General features: G+C 41.6%; 2 protein-coding genes across 6 annotated transcripts in view; one reads left to right on the top strand and one right to left on the bottom strand.

The window, feature by feature from the left end:
• Positions 1–17,582, bottom strand: part of FAM227B (family with sequence similarity 227 member B) — a 119,965-nt gene that overhangs the window by 40,426 nt on the left and 61,957 nt on the right. The window lies entirely within an intron of this gene.
• The window catches only part of FGF7 (fibroblast growth factor 7), a 56,796-nt gene that overhangs the window by 7,496 nt on the left and 31,718 nt on the right, over positions 1–17,582 (top strand). The window contains exons 1-2 of one of the 3 annotated variants that reach the window (XM_080980593.1): positions 2,913–3,327; positions 3,847–4,423. In XM_080980593.1, coding sequence (XP_080836719.1) covers positions 4,138–4,423 — 286 coding nt within the window. In that variant the 5' untranslated portion in view covers positions 2,913–3,327; positions 3,847–4,137. Of the gene's footprint in view, positions 1–2,912; positions 3,328–3,831; positions 4,424–17,582 lie in introns of those variants that run through there. The other 2 variants (XM_080980592.1, XM_080980594.1) reach the window with 2 other exon arrangements.

The raw sequence follows: 17,582 nt of genomic DNA, 5'->3' as shown, positions 1-17,582 counted from the left end.
TTATTTCTTTTCCCCTGCCAGGACACAGCTAAAGGAGAAAGTGGAATGATTACTACTTCTGAATGGAAAAAATAAAAGGAAGATACACCTGATAATTTTTTAATCCAAGATGTAACTTGTCAGGCAGAAGATAATTTTGACCCTTTAACTTAAAAACAACCACCACCAGCAAGAGTTTTTTAAAAAAAAAAAAGGCGAAAGATTTATACGATCTGAGGTGAAACCAGAGTATCACCAGCAAGAGTTAAAGGGTTAAAGCAAAACTCTCCTAGGTGGGCCACAATGAAAACAATGCCAAAATTATTGTTTTTTAGATTTCTTTTTCTTGCAAAACTTCAAAAGAAGCAGAATAAATTACTGAAATTCTAACAAACCCTTCCTCCAAGGGACCCCAAGGCAAACAAGCAAGTAAAAAAAAAAAGACCAAAAAATTGGTCTTTCATAAACGTTTATGGGAAGAAAGAAAAAGTCTCCCTGCCTGACCAATGGAGCTTATATTACATATCTGAGTGCTTTTCGTGGCATAATATTTTTGTCAGTGGTTTAATATTTTTCAGGTATTATTTTTGTTATCTGTAATTGTTTTATGTTGCAATATTTAAATATATTTTAATAAAATATTGATTCAAAAACATCAAAATCCACAACACTGAATCATGTTGAGTCTCTAATCACCTTTTCTGTATAGCTTGCTGAACACCAAATCCTAGCTGTTGATCCCAGTTGCGGATCACAGGCTGAAGCAAATAATTGTTCATTATACAGGCGCCTAATTTTATTTTAAATACTCCTTTTGCCATTTCACAGTAGGCAAATTCATAGATCACCAGCCGGTACAAGTATGCACCATCAACAAACCAGAAAAGCAAACAGAGATGAAGATTTTGGGCTCTGCTTTGCAACATTTATTATAAAATGTGTCTTGAAAAAATGTTTTCAAGTACACAGATTTATCCATTGACATCCCAAGAATGTGCTGTTTCGCTGACCCGTATAAGAGACATTTAAGAAAAAAACTGCTTTGAACACCTGGGGCACATGCTCAAGAATAATTTTACACAATTTAGCTACCACTAAATACCCATTTATACATTTAGCAGAGTATTACAGCAGAGTCAAGTTTAACATTTATAAGAGGCAGGGACATCACAAGTGTGAGTCAGTTGTCCCACCCAGTGATATTTATCATAGTCAGCCAGTTTACTGGATTTACACATGGAATGACTGTCCATTAGTAGATTAGAAAAGTATTAGTACTGTTCCAACTTTCAAACACCTCTCTTCTATTCTGTTAGGCCTATGTTGTTGTTTAGTCGTTTAGTCGTGTCCGACTCTTCATGACTATAGGCCTATACAGGCACTTAAAACATATCTCCACACTTGTTCTGATTTCAGACTTTTTAAAAAAATATAGTATTTATTGTATTGTTTTATGTACAGCTGTTACCTGCTTTGATATGTTCTGTATGAATTAGGGAAATATAAATATTTCTATAAATAGCTGGCAAGATGCCACACACTGAGCCTGTGCAGGTTGGCTTATTTTATCCCCTTTTTGACTGAAATAACGGGCTTATCCACACTCACCTTTTGCCCCGATCTTTCAGGCAAAGGTTCGCGCTTATAAGCTCCGCGACCAAATGTGGGTTTCTTTTTTGCCCCGGAGCTTTCCCCATGAAAAGCTGCTCTTTAATGCTCAATTGGCACAGACATCAATTCGGGTTTTCTGCAGATTGCCTTTTGCTTTGATTGAGCTTTAAAGAACAGGTTTTCATGGCGAAAGCTCTGGAGCAAAAACAAACAAACCAGGTGCTCAGGCATGGAGTTTTAAAGCACAGGCAGTGCATGGAAAGAGTGGAGGAAAGGTAAATGTGGATGGTGACTTCTTTGCGTGGGGTCGGTTGGAATCTCCTGTGTGGAATTGAGTCAGCAACGTCCTGGGCATGTTTATGAATCATATAATTGTAGAACTGGAACTTCGGAACAAATGTTATTTAATTTTTTAAAAAAATAGTTGGAAAGGGACCGTGAGGGTCATCTAGTCCAACCCTCTGCACTGCAGGAATCTTTTGCCCAATGTGGGGGTTGAACCCATGTCCCTGAGATTAAGAGCTCTACCAGTTGAGCAATCTAATTCTTTTGGGTTGCATGCTACTCTGCCATCTTGGGACTTTTCCTTTGGAGCTAGTGTTTGACAAATATGCTGACTACTAGATGAGCTACTCTCTCTGGGAGACTTTGAAGGTTGCCACTGAGATTTAAAAGTTTTTGCAATGTGTGGAGCGGGTAGAAAGGTTGTAGGAATCAGTGGAGTTAGCTTGTTTAGTTACCATCATTTCATTACTCGAGATAAAGAGGGCTTTCCACTTAGATTAAGTTTTTACTAGAAAGGTGACTGGAAAATCACCAACATGTGGAAATAGTAGATGGAATGTTAGCTAAAGCTAGCAGAGCCACTGACAGCCATTGTCCTGTTACTGAGGTCAGCAGCTGGTCCAAGGCTCCCCTTTGCATTGGCTCTGCAGAAGCCCTCATACACGATATAGGAGCAGATTCATACAACACTAGCTAATTCTAAGGTGTATTGCCCTCCATTTATGTTTGTGTTTCCATTATGAGAACCATGTATCTGTAGGTGAAAAAACGCACTTGCAGAAAGCAGAGAACACAGATTAGCTCAGTTTTTGATTGACACTGATATGATTGATTATGCACAGAAGCATTTGTTAGCTTATATATTTTTTGGATTTTTTCTAACGCCCTCAATCTACCTTGCCTGTAAGAAATAACAATTCTTACAGTGATCGGAGAGGAATCAGCAGGATTTGGAAAATGATTCAGAAAAGAATTACGCTTCACTAAATAAGGAGGCAATACGAGCAGTGCATGAACTGGAATCAGAAAACCCAGTATTTCTAGAAAAGTGGCAGGTCTGAGATTCAGGGCACCAGCCATGTTGATAGCTCCCTCTGATGACCATAGAATTCCACACAACATTTTATTTTTGTTCATGCAGTCAACTGACAGCTGACTGCTTGTGTCCTAATTGCTTCCAAGAGAGGTCAGCAAAGGTTTTCCTTTAAAAAAAAAAAAAAAGCCTGAACAGACTTAACAGTGCACATACACACACACACAAGTGTGCACGCACACGCACACATGCTCGCACACACCCTCTTGCGCGCATGTTGATTTATGGAAACAATTATGATTCTGTCGCAGTCTTTCTGAGCTCCGAAAGTTTGTAGCTACAGTAGAGCGTCTCATGTTGCAAAAGGCAGACAACAGAAATGGAATACTTGTGTGTCCAGCTGTTATCAACAGGAGCAAGTAAGTCATCTGTCTTCTTTAAAACATCTTAAAAGATTTCTTAGCTGCTAACAGCATTTTCCGTTGTCATGATTTTGTAGTATCAGAAGCAATGCTCTCTGTGTCTTATGAAGCAGTGGCAATGGAACTGTATATATATGGACTATGTAAAAAATAGAACAGAGTGTACTTTGTCCTGATAAATCATAGATACCAGAGCAAGTTTTTAGGGAAATTACTACTAAGACAAATACATGAAGCAATCAAGTGAAAGAGGATGCAATAGCGGTTTTCTCCTGAAGAGTTTGGCAATTTAACTGAATCATCAGACTCACTAGAAAACTACAGAACAGGAGAAACAAGGGCTGCATATCAACATTTAAAATGCCATGTTAATGACAGAAATTCTAGCTCACATACACATGAACCCTTTCCCCCCCTACTGTTTTATTCCCATAGCATGAAAGATAGTTGCTTTGCTTATGTAATGACCATAAAAATTTATGCATACCACTTTCTTCATAGATCTTTTGCTTTCAGTGCGAACAGAGAATACAAGTAGCAAAGGAGGACACAGCAGCCGAGGTTATTGCAACCTGTTTCTTTAAAGGATATCCTGGCTGAAAGGATTTTTATCAATTCTCTTCGATACCTGCATCTTAAAAATAGTAAGGACTGGAATTCTGGAAGAGGGAACAGTCGCTGGTTAAATTACTTTACAATTCAAGGGAAAGGCAGAGGAGGACAGGTCAATGACCAAGGAAAGACGATCTACTGAAGACGGATTTTTTTCATTATGTTGTTCGTGAGTACCCAGAACACTGCACTATAATGCACAAATGGATATTGACATGGATCCTGCCAACTTTGCTCTACAGATCATACTTTTACATTATCTTCCTCGTGGGCGCTATATCATTAGCTTGCAATGACATGACCCCAGAGCAAATGGCTACAAATGCAAACTGTTCTTCCCCTGAGCGACATACCAGAAGTTATGATTATATGGAAGGGGGGAATGTAAGAGTAAGAAGACTTTTCTGTCGAACTCAGTGGTATATCAAGATTGATAAGAGAGGCAAGATAAAAGGAGTATTGGAACGTAACAGCAACTACAGTAAGTAATCTCTCTCCTGCAATATGAATGGATAGTTTTGTATCTGTATGTACTGTCAAATTTTTTCTTCTTAGTGTAACTTATGGTGCCCTAGTTCTTTTAAAGCATACTGACTATGCCTTCCTAATAATGTGGCAGGACATTTGGTACTGATTTTGAAATACGTCATTTTCAAGAATACGTTTCCAATATGTTGTAGATCTGCTAATGTATTACTGGCAGCTGGCAACTATTAACAGAAAAAGACTATTATAACAAGTGAATTAAGGTTGTTAAGTATTAAAAGTCTGAAACCACAAAGCTCTATGCTCATAAAATTATTTTGAAATATTAAAGAATGCCTGTAGTATACACCCTACCTGTAAGTATAATGTCTTAACACCATAGGATTGAAGCAGAGACAATGATGAATGATACCTTGCAAAAACTAGCCTGCAAAACTAGCCTTGCAAAAAAAACTTTGCCAAACCTGGAATGAAGACTAATTTCTTTCTTTTCATCACAATGATAATAAAATGTAACAGTATTTTCTTCTGTCACTCTATCCATGATTTTTATCTATTTAGCTTAATAGGGAAGGCAACCTATTCTTAAATGACAATTTTGATGTTGACACACATCTCTAAAAAGATTTTTCATCCGAAAGTATTTTAACAGCATTATATATAGATCTTATGATAGTATGTGTTTATTGTGCACAGGTAAGTACTGTATATATATTAAAAACAATTTAACAATAATAAACAATATATTTCAATGCTGATGATAATGGTAAAAAGTAGATCAGCAATTCTTGTACTTAATTGTGGTATAGCACAGTAACACATGGTGTCTTGGGAAATAGAGATTTGATCTACTCAATTCTCTGTCTAAATACTTATGAGAAACAATTCATCATGGTCTGTGATTCACCTTCTTTTAATGTTGATGTCTGTATTAGTCCATTTTAATCTTGCAGGCAGGCAGTTGGAATAGACCAAATATCAATGTAAGGACATCAAACCAAACCTAGAGGTATTTTCTGGATCCCACTACAAACAGGGACCCACTGATATGCCGAATTCAAGTAAACAAAACAACAAGATATGTTCCATAGAGAACAGAGAATCATTTCTCCCCAATTTCTGCAATGCTGAAAAAAAGAGCTATGCTTGTGTTTTATCTCTACATTTGTTGCCCCCTACATTTCTGGATGGGTTTCTAGCACCTCACACTGACCAACAGTGATAGAAACAAACTTTTACTAGGTTAGCTAATGGTTCAGTTTATGATATTTAAGATATGTTTTAGGTCTTTGTTTCACACAATCTTGAATTTGGTATACAGGCTAATGCTTTTAAATGAATAAAGCAATCTTGTTAAATGTGGGATTAGAAGTTACAGGAACAAAATTGTATATACATTTTGCATAGGTTTGGGAAGATAACATGTAACTAAGACTGACTGTCTTAGGTACATTGCATTTAAATGTACTTACATGTACAGCATTGTATTATATATCCTTCTGAAGACTGCTATACAGTTAACACACAAATAAGTGAAAAAAGAAGTCTGAATTTTCATCTATGCCTCAACCATATCATGTAGCAGGAGAAACCTCTATCACACCTAACTTTATGAGTAATACTCAATTAAACTGATTGAATTTACGTTCTTTCAACATGCTGAAGCAATCATATTGAGTTCAATATATCCAATCCAGAATTAGTGTTCTGAACTGAGGACCCTCATTTCAGCACTCTGCAGGTGCTCCAAATGGCATAGGAAGATCCCATATAAGCAGGCTTTTCACTTTATAAGTTAGGGTATCTCTGTGCATGTAGTATTAATAATACTAATGTATAAAGCTGTACAGGTCCACTGAAAAAAATGGGGAAGTCCTTACATATGTGGCTGTCTGCCTATGAACTGGAACTGGATAATCAAATTGCCAATTTATGCGGGTAAGGGTCTTAGGTACATTAATCTGAAACAAATACTTTTGAGATGACCTCTCCATATGCCAATGTATCTTGTGAAAGCCACAAAATCATGTCACTGAATATTCACACCATCACATTCTATTAAACCCAGATGCCTACATTCTTCCTTCTCTAAAATGAGCAGAAAACAGAAATCATTGAAGACCAGTTGCATTCTAATTTGTTTCTACGCCGACTCCAAGTAATACAAAACAAAAGAGAGTACTGGAAATATGCATGTATAAGACCAATTTCAAGAGAGAGAGGAGGTAAAATATGTAATGGCTAGAAAATGGATATTACTAAATGGACAATTTTTCCTCTGCTGTAGGTGTTGCAATGAAAAAGAGGCATGTGCCACTATAGCTACAGCCTGGGAGAAACAAATGGGGGCAGAGCTGTTTAATGTTGCTCCACTTCTCTCTATAAACCAACTCCTTTGTCTTTGCTATCTAATCTGACACCATGCAATTGAACTTAGGGACTAACTAGATGTTTGTAAATATGTGCCATGGTGCCCCAGCCCTTGATCATTTAAAAGAAAATCAGATGAAGGAAAGGAAAAGGAGTGTCTAATCCTGTTTCTCTACCCAAAATCTCTGCCCATGGCTTTCCCCCCTGTAGGGTTGAAAGAAAATGTACTCTTCCACTCATTTTTCCTTGTCCACCATGTCTTTCCAGGTTGTGAGCCTCAGGGTTGGGACTGCCTTAGGATATTGTAGTGTTAGAAAAGGTTCCAGTAAGATCAATCAAAATTATCAAGGGGATGAAGAAAGGTTGCAGCATCTAGGTGCTTTTAGTTTAGAGAAAAGGTGAGTAAATGGTGACATGATAGAAGTTTATAGAATTATACATGGCATGGAAAAAGTGGATACAGAAAAGTTCTTCTCCCTCTCGCCAAAAAAAAAAGAACTTGTGGGCATCCCATAAAGCTGAATGTTGGGATATTTGAGACAGTCAAAAGAAAGCACTTCTTCATGCTGTGCATAGTAAAACTATGAAACTTTCTCCCACAGGAGGCAGTGATGCCCACAAACTTGCAAGTCTTTAAAAGATTAGGCAAACTCACGGAGGAGAGGGGTATTGATGGCTGCTAGCCAGGATAGCTATGCTCTGTCTCCACAGTTAAAGGTGCAACGCTTCTGAATACCAGCTGCCGGAAACCACAGGAAGAGAAAGTGCTCTTGTGCTCCAATCCTGTTAACATGGGTCTAAAGGAGCAGGTGGCACTGTGGACTAAACCACTGAGCCTCTTGGGCTTGCTGATCAGAAGGTTGGCGGTTTGAATCCCCGCGACGGGGTGAACTCCCATTGCTCTGTCCCAGCTCCTGCCAACCTAGCAGTTTGAAAGCACACCAGCGCAAGTAGACAAATAGGTACCATTGTGGCGGGAAGGTAAATGGCATTTCCTTGCGCTCTGGTTTCCATCACGGTGTTCCACTGCACCAGAAGAGGTTTAGTCATGCTGGCCACATGACCCAGAAAGCTGTCTGTGGACAAACTCTGGCTCCCTCAACCTGAAAGCGAGATGAGCGCCACAACCCCATAGTCACCTGTGACGGGACTTAACCGTCCAGGGGTCCTTTACCTTTACCCACATGAGACTATAGATGGGCGACTGTGAGAATAGGATTCTGGTTTCCCACAGCCATATAGTCAGCCACTGTGAAAACAGGATGTTAGGTTAGATGGGCCATTGGCTTGATCCAGCAGGCTTTTTTATATTCTTAGTACTGATCCTGTAAGTCACTCTGAGAGGTAAAGGATGACATAGGACATAAATACCTTAAAGTAGGTGCACATCTGGATTTTGAGGGGTTTCAATGAGAGAGAGAGAGAGAGAGAGAGAGAGAGAGAGAGAGAGAGAGAGAGAGAGAGAGAGACAGAGAGAGAGACAGAGAGAGAGAATCAATTTGATGACAACAATATGGAGTGGGAAACAGTGGGTGGGTCAAAGGCTAGGTAGCCCCTCAATCCACTGCTTCACTGCTCAGAATCCCCACTGCTTTGTTTTTTACAAAAGCCAATGATGGTCCTTGCACTATGTGCTTGCGCAGAAATGCAGTTAGTCCCTTAGTTTGAAAACCATGAAGGTTTCTAGCTACCAGATCTCTAACATTCTACTATTTGCTGTAATAGTGAGGGCAAGTAATTTGGCTGGTTTCAACCCAAGCTACACAAATATACATGGTTGTATAGGATGGCTCATTATTTATATTCTGATGAAATATCTATTCCCCACTCTCCAGTCCACTTCTTCTGAAACAGCTAGAACTGAAGCTTCTTGCCCAATAAGTAAGGTGGATTTCCATCCCAACTTTAAAGAAAAAGGACGACGAGTGATTTGTCTCCTGTTTCCACTACTGTGCAACCATTTTGCTTGCCTTTCAGTTGTCAGACCTCAATCATCCCCTAGAATTCTGCTGCTAAAATATCTGTGATCCGCTTTGTGGATTTTTCTGATTAAAAATGATATAGAAATACTTGACATGAAATGAAATATTTCGCCAGTCTCATCGTTCAGAACATGTGGCGCCACTCATTAAAACCCTACGGGGGTTTCTTATCCACACCTCTCTTCAGTCCAGGCATGCCTATGAAGTCCGCATTCTTACACTGAAAACCCTCTTTGGCTTCTCAAATACCCTTGCCCTGACTTTCTATTCTCCACATCTTCTATTGGCTCTCCAAATGTTCTTTACATGCCACACACTCTCCTTTGCTGCCTCTTATGCTTGTAATTCTCTCTGAGAACAACTAGATCAGGAGTGGTAATTGTGGTGCCTTCCAAATGTTGCTAGACTACAACCCCTATGAGCCCAAACCAGCATGGCAATTTTTAGGGGATGATGGGAGTTGTAGGCAACAATGTCTGCAGAACACTACTCTGCCTACCTTTGAACTAGATTATACTACTTCAAGGGACGCGGGTGGCGCTGTGGGTTAAACCACAGAGCCTAGGACTTGCCGATCAGAAGGTCGGCGGTTCGAATCCCTGTGACGGGGTGAGCTCCCATTGCTCAGTCCCTGCTCCTGCCAACCTAGCAGTTCGAAAGCACATCAAAGTGCAAGTAGATAAATAGGTACTGCTCCGGCGGGAAGGTAAACGGCATTTCCGTGCGCTGCTCTGGTTTACCAGAAGTGGCTTAGTCATGCTGGCCACATGACCCAGAACCTGTACGCCGGCTCCCTCAGCCAGTAAAGCGAGATGAGTGCCGCAACCCCAGAGTCGGTCACGATTGGACCTAATGGTCAGGGGTCCCTTTACATTTACCTTTAAACTACTTCAAATCCCTTCTTCAAAACCCATCTCACCCACGAGAATTTCCCCTTTGTTCCCAGCAAAATTAAGCCTGAATATATGCAACTAAACTTGTGTATTTATTTCCTGTTCCACCTGTCTCCATGTTCCATGTTCCTCCTCTTTCTTTCCTGTTGCGCCTATTGAAATTTAGATTTGTAGGCTCATAGGAACAGGGACCTGTCTTTTTCTTTTTTTATGCACACTGACAGTTCTACATTAATAATACGCTAAACAAATTTGAGGACTCTGATAACATTTTCTAGAGAGCTGGTTTCCCCCATTTCCATGTACTATGTAGCTTGCTTCCCTGAATCACCTAGAGATTCTTTTATGCTTTGTGTGGTGCTCCTTATATGTTTGCAAAACTCTGTGGTTCATGTGTATTACTCTGTTTAGAGAAATATGCCACCGTATTAGTCTATGGCAGGCATCATGTCCAACAGGTAGATGGTGGTATGAAGTTTAGTGTGATCGCCTTTGGCCTCCCCTCCCCTAAAAAAAGCTCAACAACTCCTGGCAATGACAATGGGTAGATCACAGCTGGTCTTTTTATACTGTGAGTAGATCGGAGTGTCTTGGGAGTTGGACGTGGCTGGTCTATGGGAATTGAATACTGTCTGGCATTAACTAGTTTTTGTTGTTGTTTAGTCGTTTAGTCGTGTCCGACTCTTCGTGACCCCATGGACCAGAGCACGCCAGGCACTCCTGTCTTCCACTGCCTCCCGCAGTTTGGTCAGGCTCGTGTTTGTAGTTTCGAGAACACTGTCCAACCATCTCATCCTCAGTCGTCCCCTTCTCCTTGTGCCCTCAATCTTTCCCAACATCAGGGTCTTTTCCAGGGAGTCTTCTCTTCTCATGAGGTGGCCAAAGTATTGGAGCCTCAGCTTCAGGATCTGTCCTTCCAGTGAGCACTCAGGGCTGATTTCCTTCAGAATGGATACGTTTGATCTTCTTGCAGTCCATGGGACTCTCAAGAGTCTCCTCCAACACCATAATTCAAAAGCATCCATTCTTCGTTGATCAGCCTTATTGATGGTCCAGCTCTCACTTCCATACATCACTACTGGGAAAACCATGGCTTTAACTATACGGACCTTTGCTGGCAAGGTGATGTCTCTGCTTTTTAAGATGCTGTCTAGGTTTGCCATCGCCTTTCTCCCAAGGAGCAGGCGTCTTTTAATTTCGTGACTGCTGTCACCATCTGCAGTGATCATGGAGCCCAAAAAAGTAAAATCTCTCACTGCCTCCATTTCTTCCCCTTCTATTTGCCAGGAGGTGATGGGACCAGTGGCCATGATCTTAGTTTTTTTGATGTTGAGCTTCAGACCATATTTTGTGCTCTCCTCTTTCACCCTCATTAAAAGGTTCCTTAATTCCTCCTCACTTTCTGCCATCAAGGTTGTGTCATCTGCATATCTGAGGTTGTTGATATTTCTTCCGGCGATCTTAATTCTGGCTTGGGATTCATCCAGCCCAGCCTTTCGCATGATGAATTCTGCATATAAGTTAAATAAGCAGGGAGACAATATACAGCCTTGCCGTACTCCTTTCCCAATTTTGAACCAATCAGTTGTTCCATATCTAGTTATAACTGTAGCTTCTTGTCCCACATAGAGATTTCTCAGGAGACAGATGAGGTGATCAGGCACTCCCATTTCTTTAAGAACTTGCCATAGTTTGCTGTGGTCGACACAGTCAAAGGCTTTTGCATAGTCAATGAAGCAGAAGTAGATGTCTTTCTGGGACTCTCTAGCTTTCTCCATAATCCAGCGCATGTTTGCAATTTGGTCTCTGGTTCCTCTGCCCCTTCGAAATCCAGCTTGCACCTCTGGGAGTTCTCGGTCCACATACTGCTTAAGCCTGCCTTGTAGAATTTTAAGCATAACCTTGCTAGTGTGTGAAATGAGTGCAATTGTGCGGTAGTTGGAGCATTCTTTGGCACTGCCCTTCTTTGGGATTGGGATGTAGACTGATCTTCTCCAATCCTCTGGCCACTGCTGAGTTTTCCAAATTTGCTGGCATATTGAGTGTAGCACCTTGACAGCATCATCGTTTAAAATTTTAAATAACTAGTTTTATGTCATATCAAAATACAGTCATACCTCGGGTTGAATATGCTTCATGTTGAGCGCGTTCGAGTTGCGCTCCGCGGCAACCTGGAAGTAATGGAGCACGTTACTTCCGGGTTTTGCCGCTCGCACATGCGCTCAAAATGACGTCACGCTCATGCGCTCATTTCGCAGAAGCGGCGAAAAGCGATGCGCGGATGTGCAGATGTGTTGCCACTAGTTACGTTTGCTTCTGGATGTGAACGGGGCTCCGGAACAGATCCCGTTCGCATCCAGAGGTCCCACTGTACATTCTTAAGTAAATTCTTTACAAAACTATATGAAATGTAAAACTGCATTTAGCTCCGTCCTACTGTGAAGGTCCCAGTGCTAAACACAGTGTCAGCCTGATTCAAAAGACTTATTCTGGTATGGCAGACCATCTCTGCAGGTCTAATAAAATATAAACTGTGTGTGCTATGCTGGTTCAGTTGTTGATACACCTTGTTCTATGGGTGTATTTAACATTTGCACCTGACTTCCAGATACTTAAAATAGTAATTTTGAAAGTTTCACTAAGTTGCATCAAAACAACCCCTTATACATATATTTTCTATTTTTTTTTGGTTATGGCTTCAGATAATCTCATTTGCACACCACAAACCCCACTTGTCTTAAAAGAGGCATGAAAAAGCTTATGACCCACTAAGCTGGAAACCACCTACTTGGTCAGGTATGGCAGCTCATGGATGACTCTAATTTTGATTGGTTGCTTGAACCTGCAGAAGCATGTGGGTTGTGCCTATCGGGATACAGGACATGGCTGGTGGGCTGCATTCATTCAGCTAACAGGTTACAAGTTGTGCAGGCCTAGATGAGAACAGGGCTGATGGCAGTTGCCCCATTTAACCCCTCCTTAGGGACAGCCCTGCTCTGATATACCAAACAGATTCATCTGATAGCCAGAAAGTATTACAAGATGTAAGACGAACCTCCGCTTAAAGAGTCAGACGCTGAAGAAGAAGCCAAACTTTGACCATTTGCTCTGTCACTTATTTAAAAAAATCACTTTAAATCTCTTAGGCTAATCGGGAGGCTTCTGAGAAGTATCTGCTATTAGAAATTTTGCTAGCTCAAGTCATCTAGGGCAGTTTACAGAAATCAATTTGCCTGCTTCAACCTTGTATTTCAAATGAATAGGGGGCAAAAGTGTGACATCATCTCTATCAGCATGTCTGGATTTTCTCATGATTAACATTACAGATTTCCAAAGCTGGAACATGTGGGGGATTTCTGTTTCCAGTTAGATCTGTGCTCTATAAAGCAGATTGCAAGAGTACAGAATAGCATGGAATTTACCCATGACAAAGCTATGTATTTTGGATTTCACACCAACATGAAAGTGCATAGTTTAAGCCACTAATATATAAAATGTGCATCAAGAGAGGATCCTTATTCGTATTTCATCTAGGTACTAGACAAAACAGAAAGTAGGCAAAGTCAACTTTCTCTCAGATTGAATGCCCAAACCATTAATATGAACTGCCAAATAAAGAATGCTTAAAGTTCTTCCCTCTTTTCACATTAGTTAATGTAAGTATGCAACCATCTTAAGAATATAATGAAATAATAAGGAAAATGTCATGCAGATGAATAAAGCACTCATACTCTTTATGGGTTTTTATTCAAAACCTTATAAATCACAGAATAATGTAGCCTCCTGAAAAGAAAAGAAGAAAAGCAAGTGGCAATTTCATTCAGCATGTTGATGATGTGCCCTTTGTTTTATTAATCTTAAAGGTAAAGGTAAAGGGACCCCTGACCGTTAGGTCCAGTCACGGATGACTCTGGGGCTGCGGTGCTCATCTTGCTTTACTGGCTGATGGAGCCGGCATGCAGCTTCTAGGTCATGTGGCCAGCATGACTAAGCTGCTTCTGGCAAACCAGAGCAGCGCACGGAAACGCTGTTTACCTTCCCACCGGAGTGGTACCTATTTATCTACTTGCACTCTGACGTGCTTTTGAACTGCTAGGTTGGCAGGAGCAGGGACCGAGCAACGGGAGCTCACCCCATCGTGGGGATTCAAACCGCCGACCTTCCGATCGGCAAGTCCTAGGCTCTGTGGTTTAACCCACAGTGCCACCCGCGTCCCCTGATACCATGTTACAACGGGCTAAACAATTACATCAATGGGGGTAAACAAAGCCCCCCTCCATTACTTTGTCTGAATGAGGGAGATGCGAAAGAAGGAGCACACCCCCATTTCTCTGTCGACCAGGCCTATGTTTCTGACATGCCTGTCCTGCATGGGAAGGGGGCATCAGCCCAGATTACCCAGCAAAGGGAACAAAATACCATTTCCACTCTCACCTGCCCATATCTGAACAAGCTTGCAAAGGGGTATGTGGGGGGAGGGTGAAAATGTTTGTGCAATGCAACTTCATTCTGCAACGGGACCTAACGGTCAGGGATACTTTTACCTTTACCTTTACTTGATGCCTAAAAACAATCAAAGAAGCTACCTTGGCAATTAATTGGTAATTAAATAAAAAAGCAAACTGTGACACCCCATTAAGCTATACAAAGCCAGTCAAGTAGACCATCCCCACAGGCACCATACCTAGCTTGCTTTTGCTAGATGCCAAAGAATGCAAAACAAATAAACTACCAAGCAATTAGCAAATCACATACATGACCAGGTTGCTGCATTCAGCTTATGTGGTGCAAGTCTGGTTTATTTGATATAACCATCTGCCCTAGCTATTGTTGTTGTTGTTGTTTAGTCGTGTCCAACTCTTCATGACCCCATGGACCAGAGCATGCCAAGCAGTGGCGGAGCTTCATGCTCCAGCACCGGGGGGCGGAGAGCAGGCAGGGGCGTGGCTGGCGCATGTCTGGGGGTGTGGCACATGTCCTGGGGGTGTGGCGCACTTCCTGGAGGCGTGATGTGCCGCCCACAGGGCATGGTGCATATCCTGGGGACGTGGCGCCCAGTGTGGGGGGGGCAGCCGCAATGGCACCCCACTGGGATCGTGATGCCGGGGGCAGTATGCTCCCCCACACCCCTCTTCACCAGTGATGCCAGGCACTCCTGTCTTCCACTGCCTCCCTCAGTTTGGTCAAACTCATGCTGGTAGCTTTGAGAACACTGTCCAACCATCTCGTCCTCCGTCGTCCCCTTCTCCTTGTGCTCTCAATCTTTCCCAACATCAGGGTCTTTTCCAGGGAGTCTTCTCTTCTCATGAGGTGACCAAAGTATTGGAGCCTCAGCTTCAGGATATGTCCTTTCAGTGAGCACTCAGGGCTGATTTCCTTCAGAATGGATAGGTTTGATATTCTAGCAGTCCATGGGACTGGACTATATAACAGCCCTACCTATATAACAGCTGATTCTCATAAACCACCCCACCGTGACCCAAATTGTGAGAGCTAGCATAAAGATTCAGAGCTTCAGCTGCCTGTTGGTGCTGCGGCACCAATGTGTTCCTCTTGCTGACTTCCCACACAAGATTTGTTGTACTGATTCTAGCCGCGCTCCACATTGCTTGGGTTTTTATTAGGCTACAGGAACAACATCCTTTATGGGCTACCCTTAAAGATGGTTTGGAAGCTGCAACTAGCACAGAATCCAGCAACTAGGCTACTGGTATGTTTGGTTGGACTCATATCATGTGGTCCTAAAGGATCTGCCTTGATTGCTCATTCACCACCATCACCTGTTCAAGGTTCTAATATTGACATATAAATCCCTAAATGAGGTGGGCCTCAAGTATCTGAAGGGGTAACTCATTTCATATCAACCTGTGAGGATGATTAACAGAGAAGGTCCTATTGACAATACTACAGTCTTCTTTAGAATCACAGAATTGGAAGGGATCCAAATGTCATCTAGTCCAATCCCCTGCAATGCAGGAATTTCAACTAAAGCATGCATAACAGGTGACTGTCATCTGCTAATTTAATGAACCATCCCTTCAGTACCTCATCCAAGCCATTCTTAAATAAGTTGAACAACAATGTCCATTTTTTCCAGGATGGTGAGAAACCATTAGTGAGCACTCTTTGGGTTTGGTCAGCCAGCTAGCTACAAATCCACCTACCAGTTACCTCATCCAGCCCACATTTTACCATCATCTCTGCAAGAATATCATGGAGGACTTTGTCTTGAGATAGTCTGGAGCCCTCTAGCACCATGCGTGGATAGGCAGGCCTCAAGTTTCAGTACCTTTCTCTTCCAGCAGGGGAACCAGCTTGAACTTGCTGCAGGTTAGTTTTGCATGTTGCCAGGCAGGAAGGCAGACACGGTACAGGTGTTGCAGGTGACTGTGGCAGCGCTCCCTCACCATTCATGTCTTTTGGTCCAATGTACACCATGAGACAGCACTCCAGGCTTCCCCCTCAAACTCTTCCACCAAACTCCTTCAAAAATGCCCCTCTTTAAAGTCCTGGTCATGAGAGCTTTGCCTGTCAGATTTCTTCCTGTAGGGCTCGTATTAGAAGTGTAGCAGCCATGCCTTCCTTCCCCAAAATGGAGGCGTAGTGATGGGAAAATAGAAATACGTAAGCCAAAGCTGGCAAATTGGCTTCTTCTTAGCAATTCTCAGTAATATGGCTGCAGGTTGGCTAGTTGTAGCTACTCAGTTTCCTTTTCACTATTTAGCTTTTGTGATGGAGGAGGGAAACTAAACTTCGCATCCCTTTGCAGAGGAAACTACATTTCCTAGTGTTCATTGCAGGGAATGAGTCAAATGGGTTGAGTCCCAAAGCTTGTCAAGGTTTCAGCTTTCACTGAATTGGTGTCACTGTTGTCGCTGCTCCAACAACCCATGTTCAGAACAGTTGCCATGATAAGATGGCGGCACCCATGATTATCAGACTGAAAAACTGGTATCACTGGATCATCAGTTTTGTTGAATTAAGGTGCAATTAATTGTTGCTGTTTTGAATTTTATTGTGATATCATATTCCTTAGTGGGTTGTGCAAGCCACTGTTCTGAATAATAGGGTTTTTTTGGGGGGGGCAGAGCGCTGAGGATGTATTTATGGAACCAAAGGGTAGAGAAAATTGCCATCATGGAATGCCCATTTTTCCAAAATGCATCTTGCACCATTGTGGTATAGCTTTTGGCATCAGGTTGAGACAATACCTCTTTAGTCAGCTCTTTTGGTGAATGGATGTTTCTCTGCCCACTGTATTGCTGCACCATTGTTGTGATTCTGTTTGGTTCTGCAGTTTTTAATCTAATGATTTTTAATGGATTGTATATTGTTTAAATTGTGGTTATTTATCTAACCCGCCCTGGGACCAGTCGGTGAAGGGTGGGCTGTATGTATAAATAATGAATAGATAAATAATGTAGTTCAGCCAAATAGCATAGTTAAATGATGGGGTTCAATTTTTTTTCTGGCAAGTGCACTCTTTTCCAGTTGCCAAGAATATGATGGATTGCACTCTGATGCTGGCCTTGCCGCAGTTTGATCCATAAGATAGGGGCACCCGTTAACTATATCTTGCATTGGTGGAAAAAATACTAAACAATCTCATGGAATTCAATAACATTTGAAATAAGTCTCTAACTTGTCTTTATTACATGGTTCAGCCTTGGAATATTTGACAACAGGTGTTTTTGAAAATGCACAGTGCAAATTCTCTTTCCCTCACCTACTGGATAATACCAAACAGTTATCAGAGTAGAAGGCAAGCGTGTAAATAAATATAACAGGAAATGGCTTTCAGGCAAAGAGCCCTGGCAACTTTCATTTAGCACTGGAAGGATTAACGTTTTGTACTTCTCTAATGTTACATTTCAGCACTGATGTTCCCAGGTGTATATTTAGTGTTCAT

The sequence above is a fragment of the Podarcis pityusensis genome, assembly GCF_964106645.2.
Source record: "Podarcis pityusensis genome assembly, chromosome: 14".
NCBI classification, from domain to species: Eukaryota; Metazoa; Chordata; class Lepidosauria; order Squamata; family Lacertidae; genus Podarcis; species Podarcis pityusensis.
This window is presented reverse-complemented; position numbering and strand designations above follow the sequence as displayed.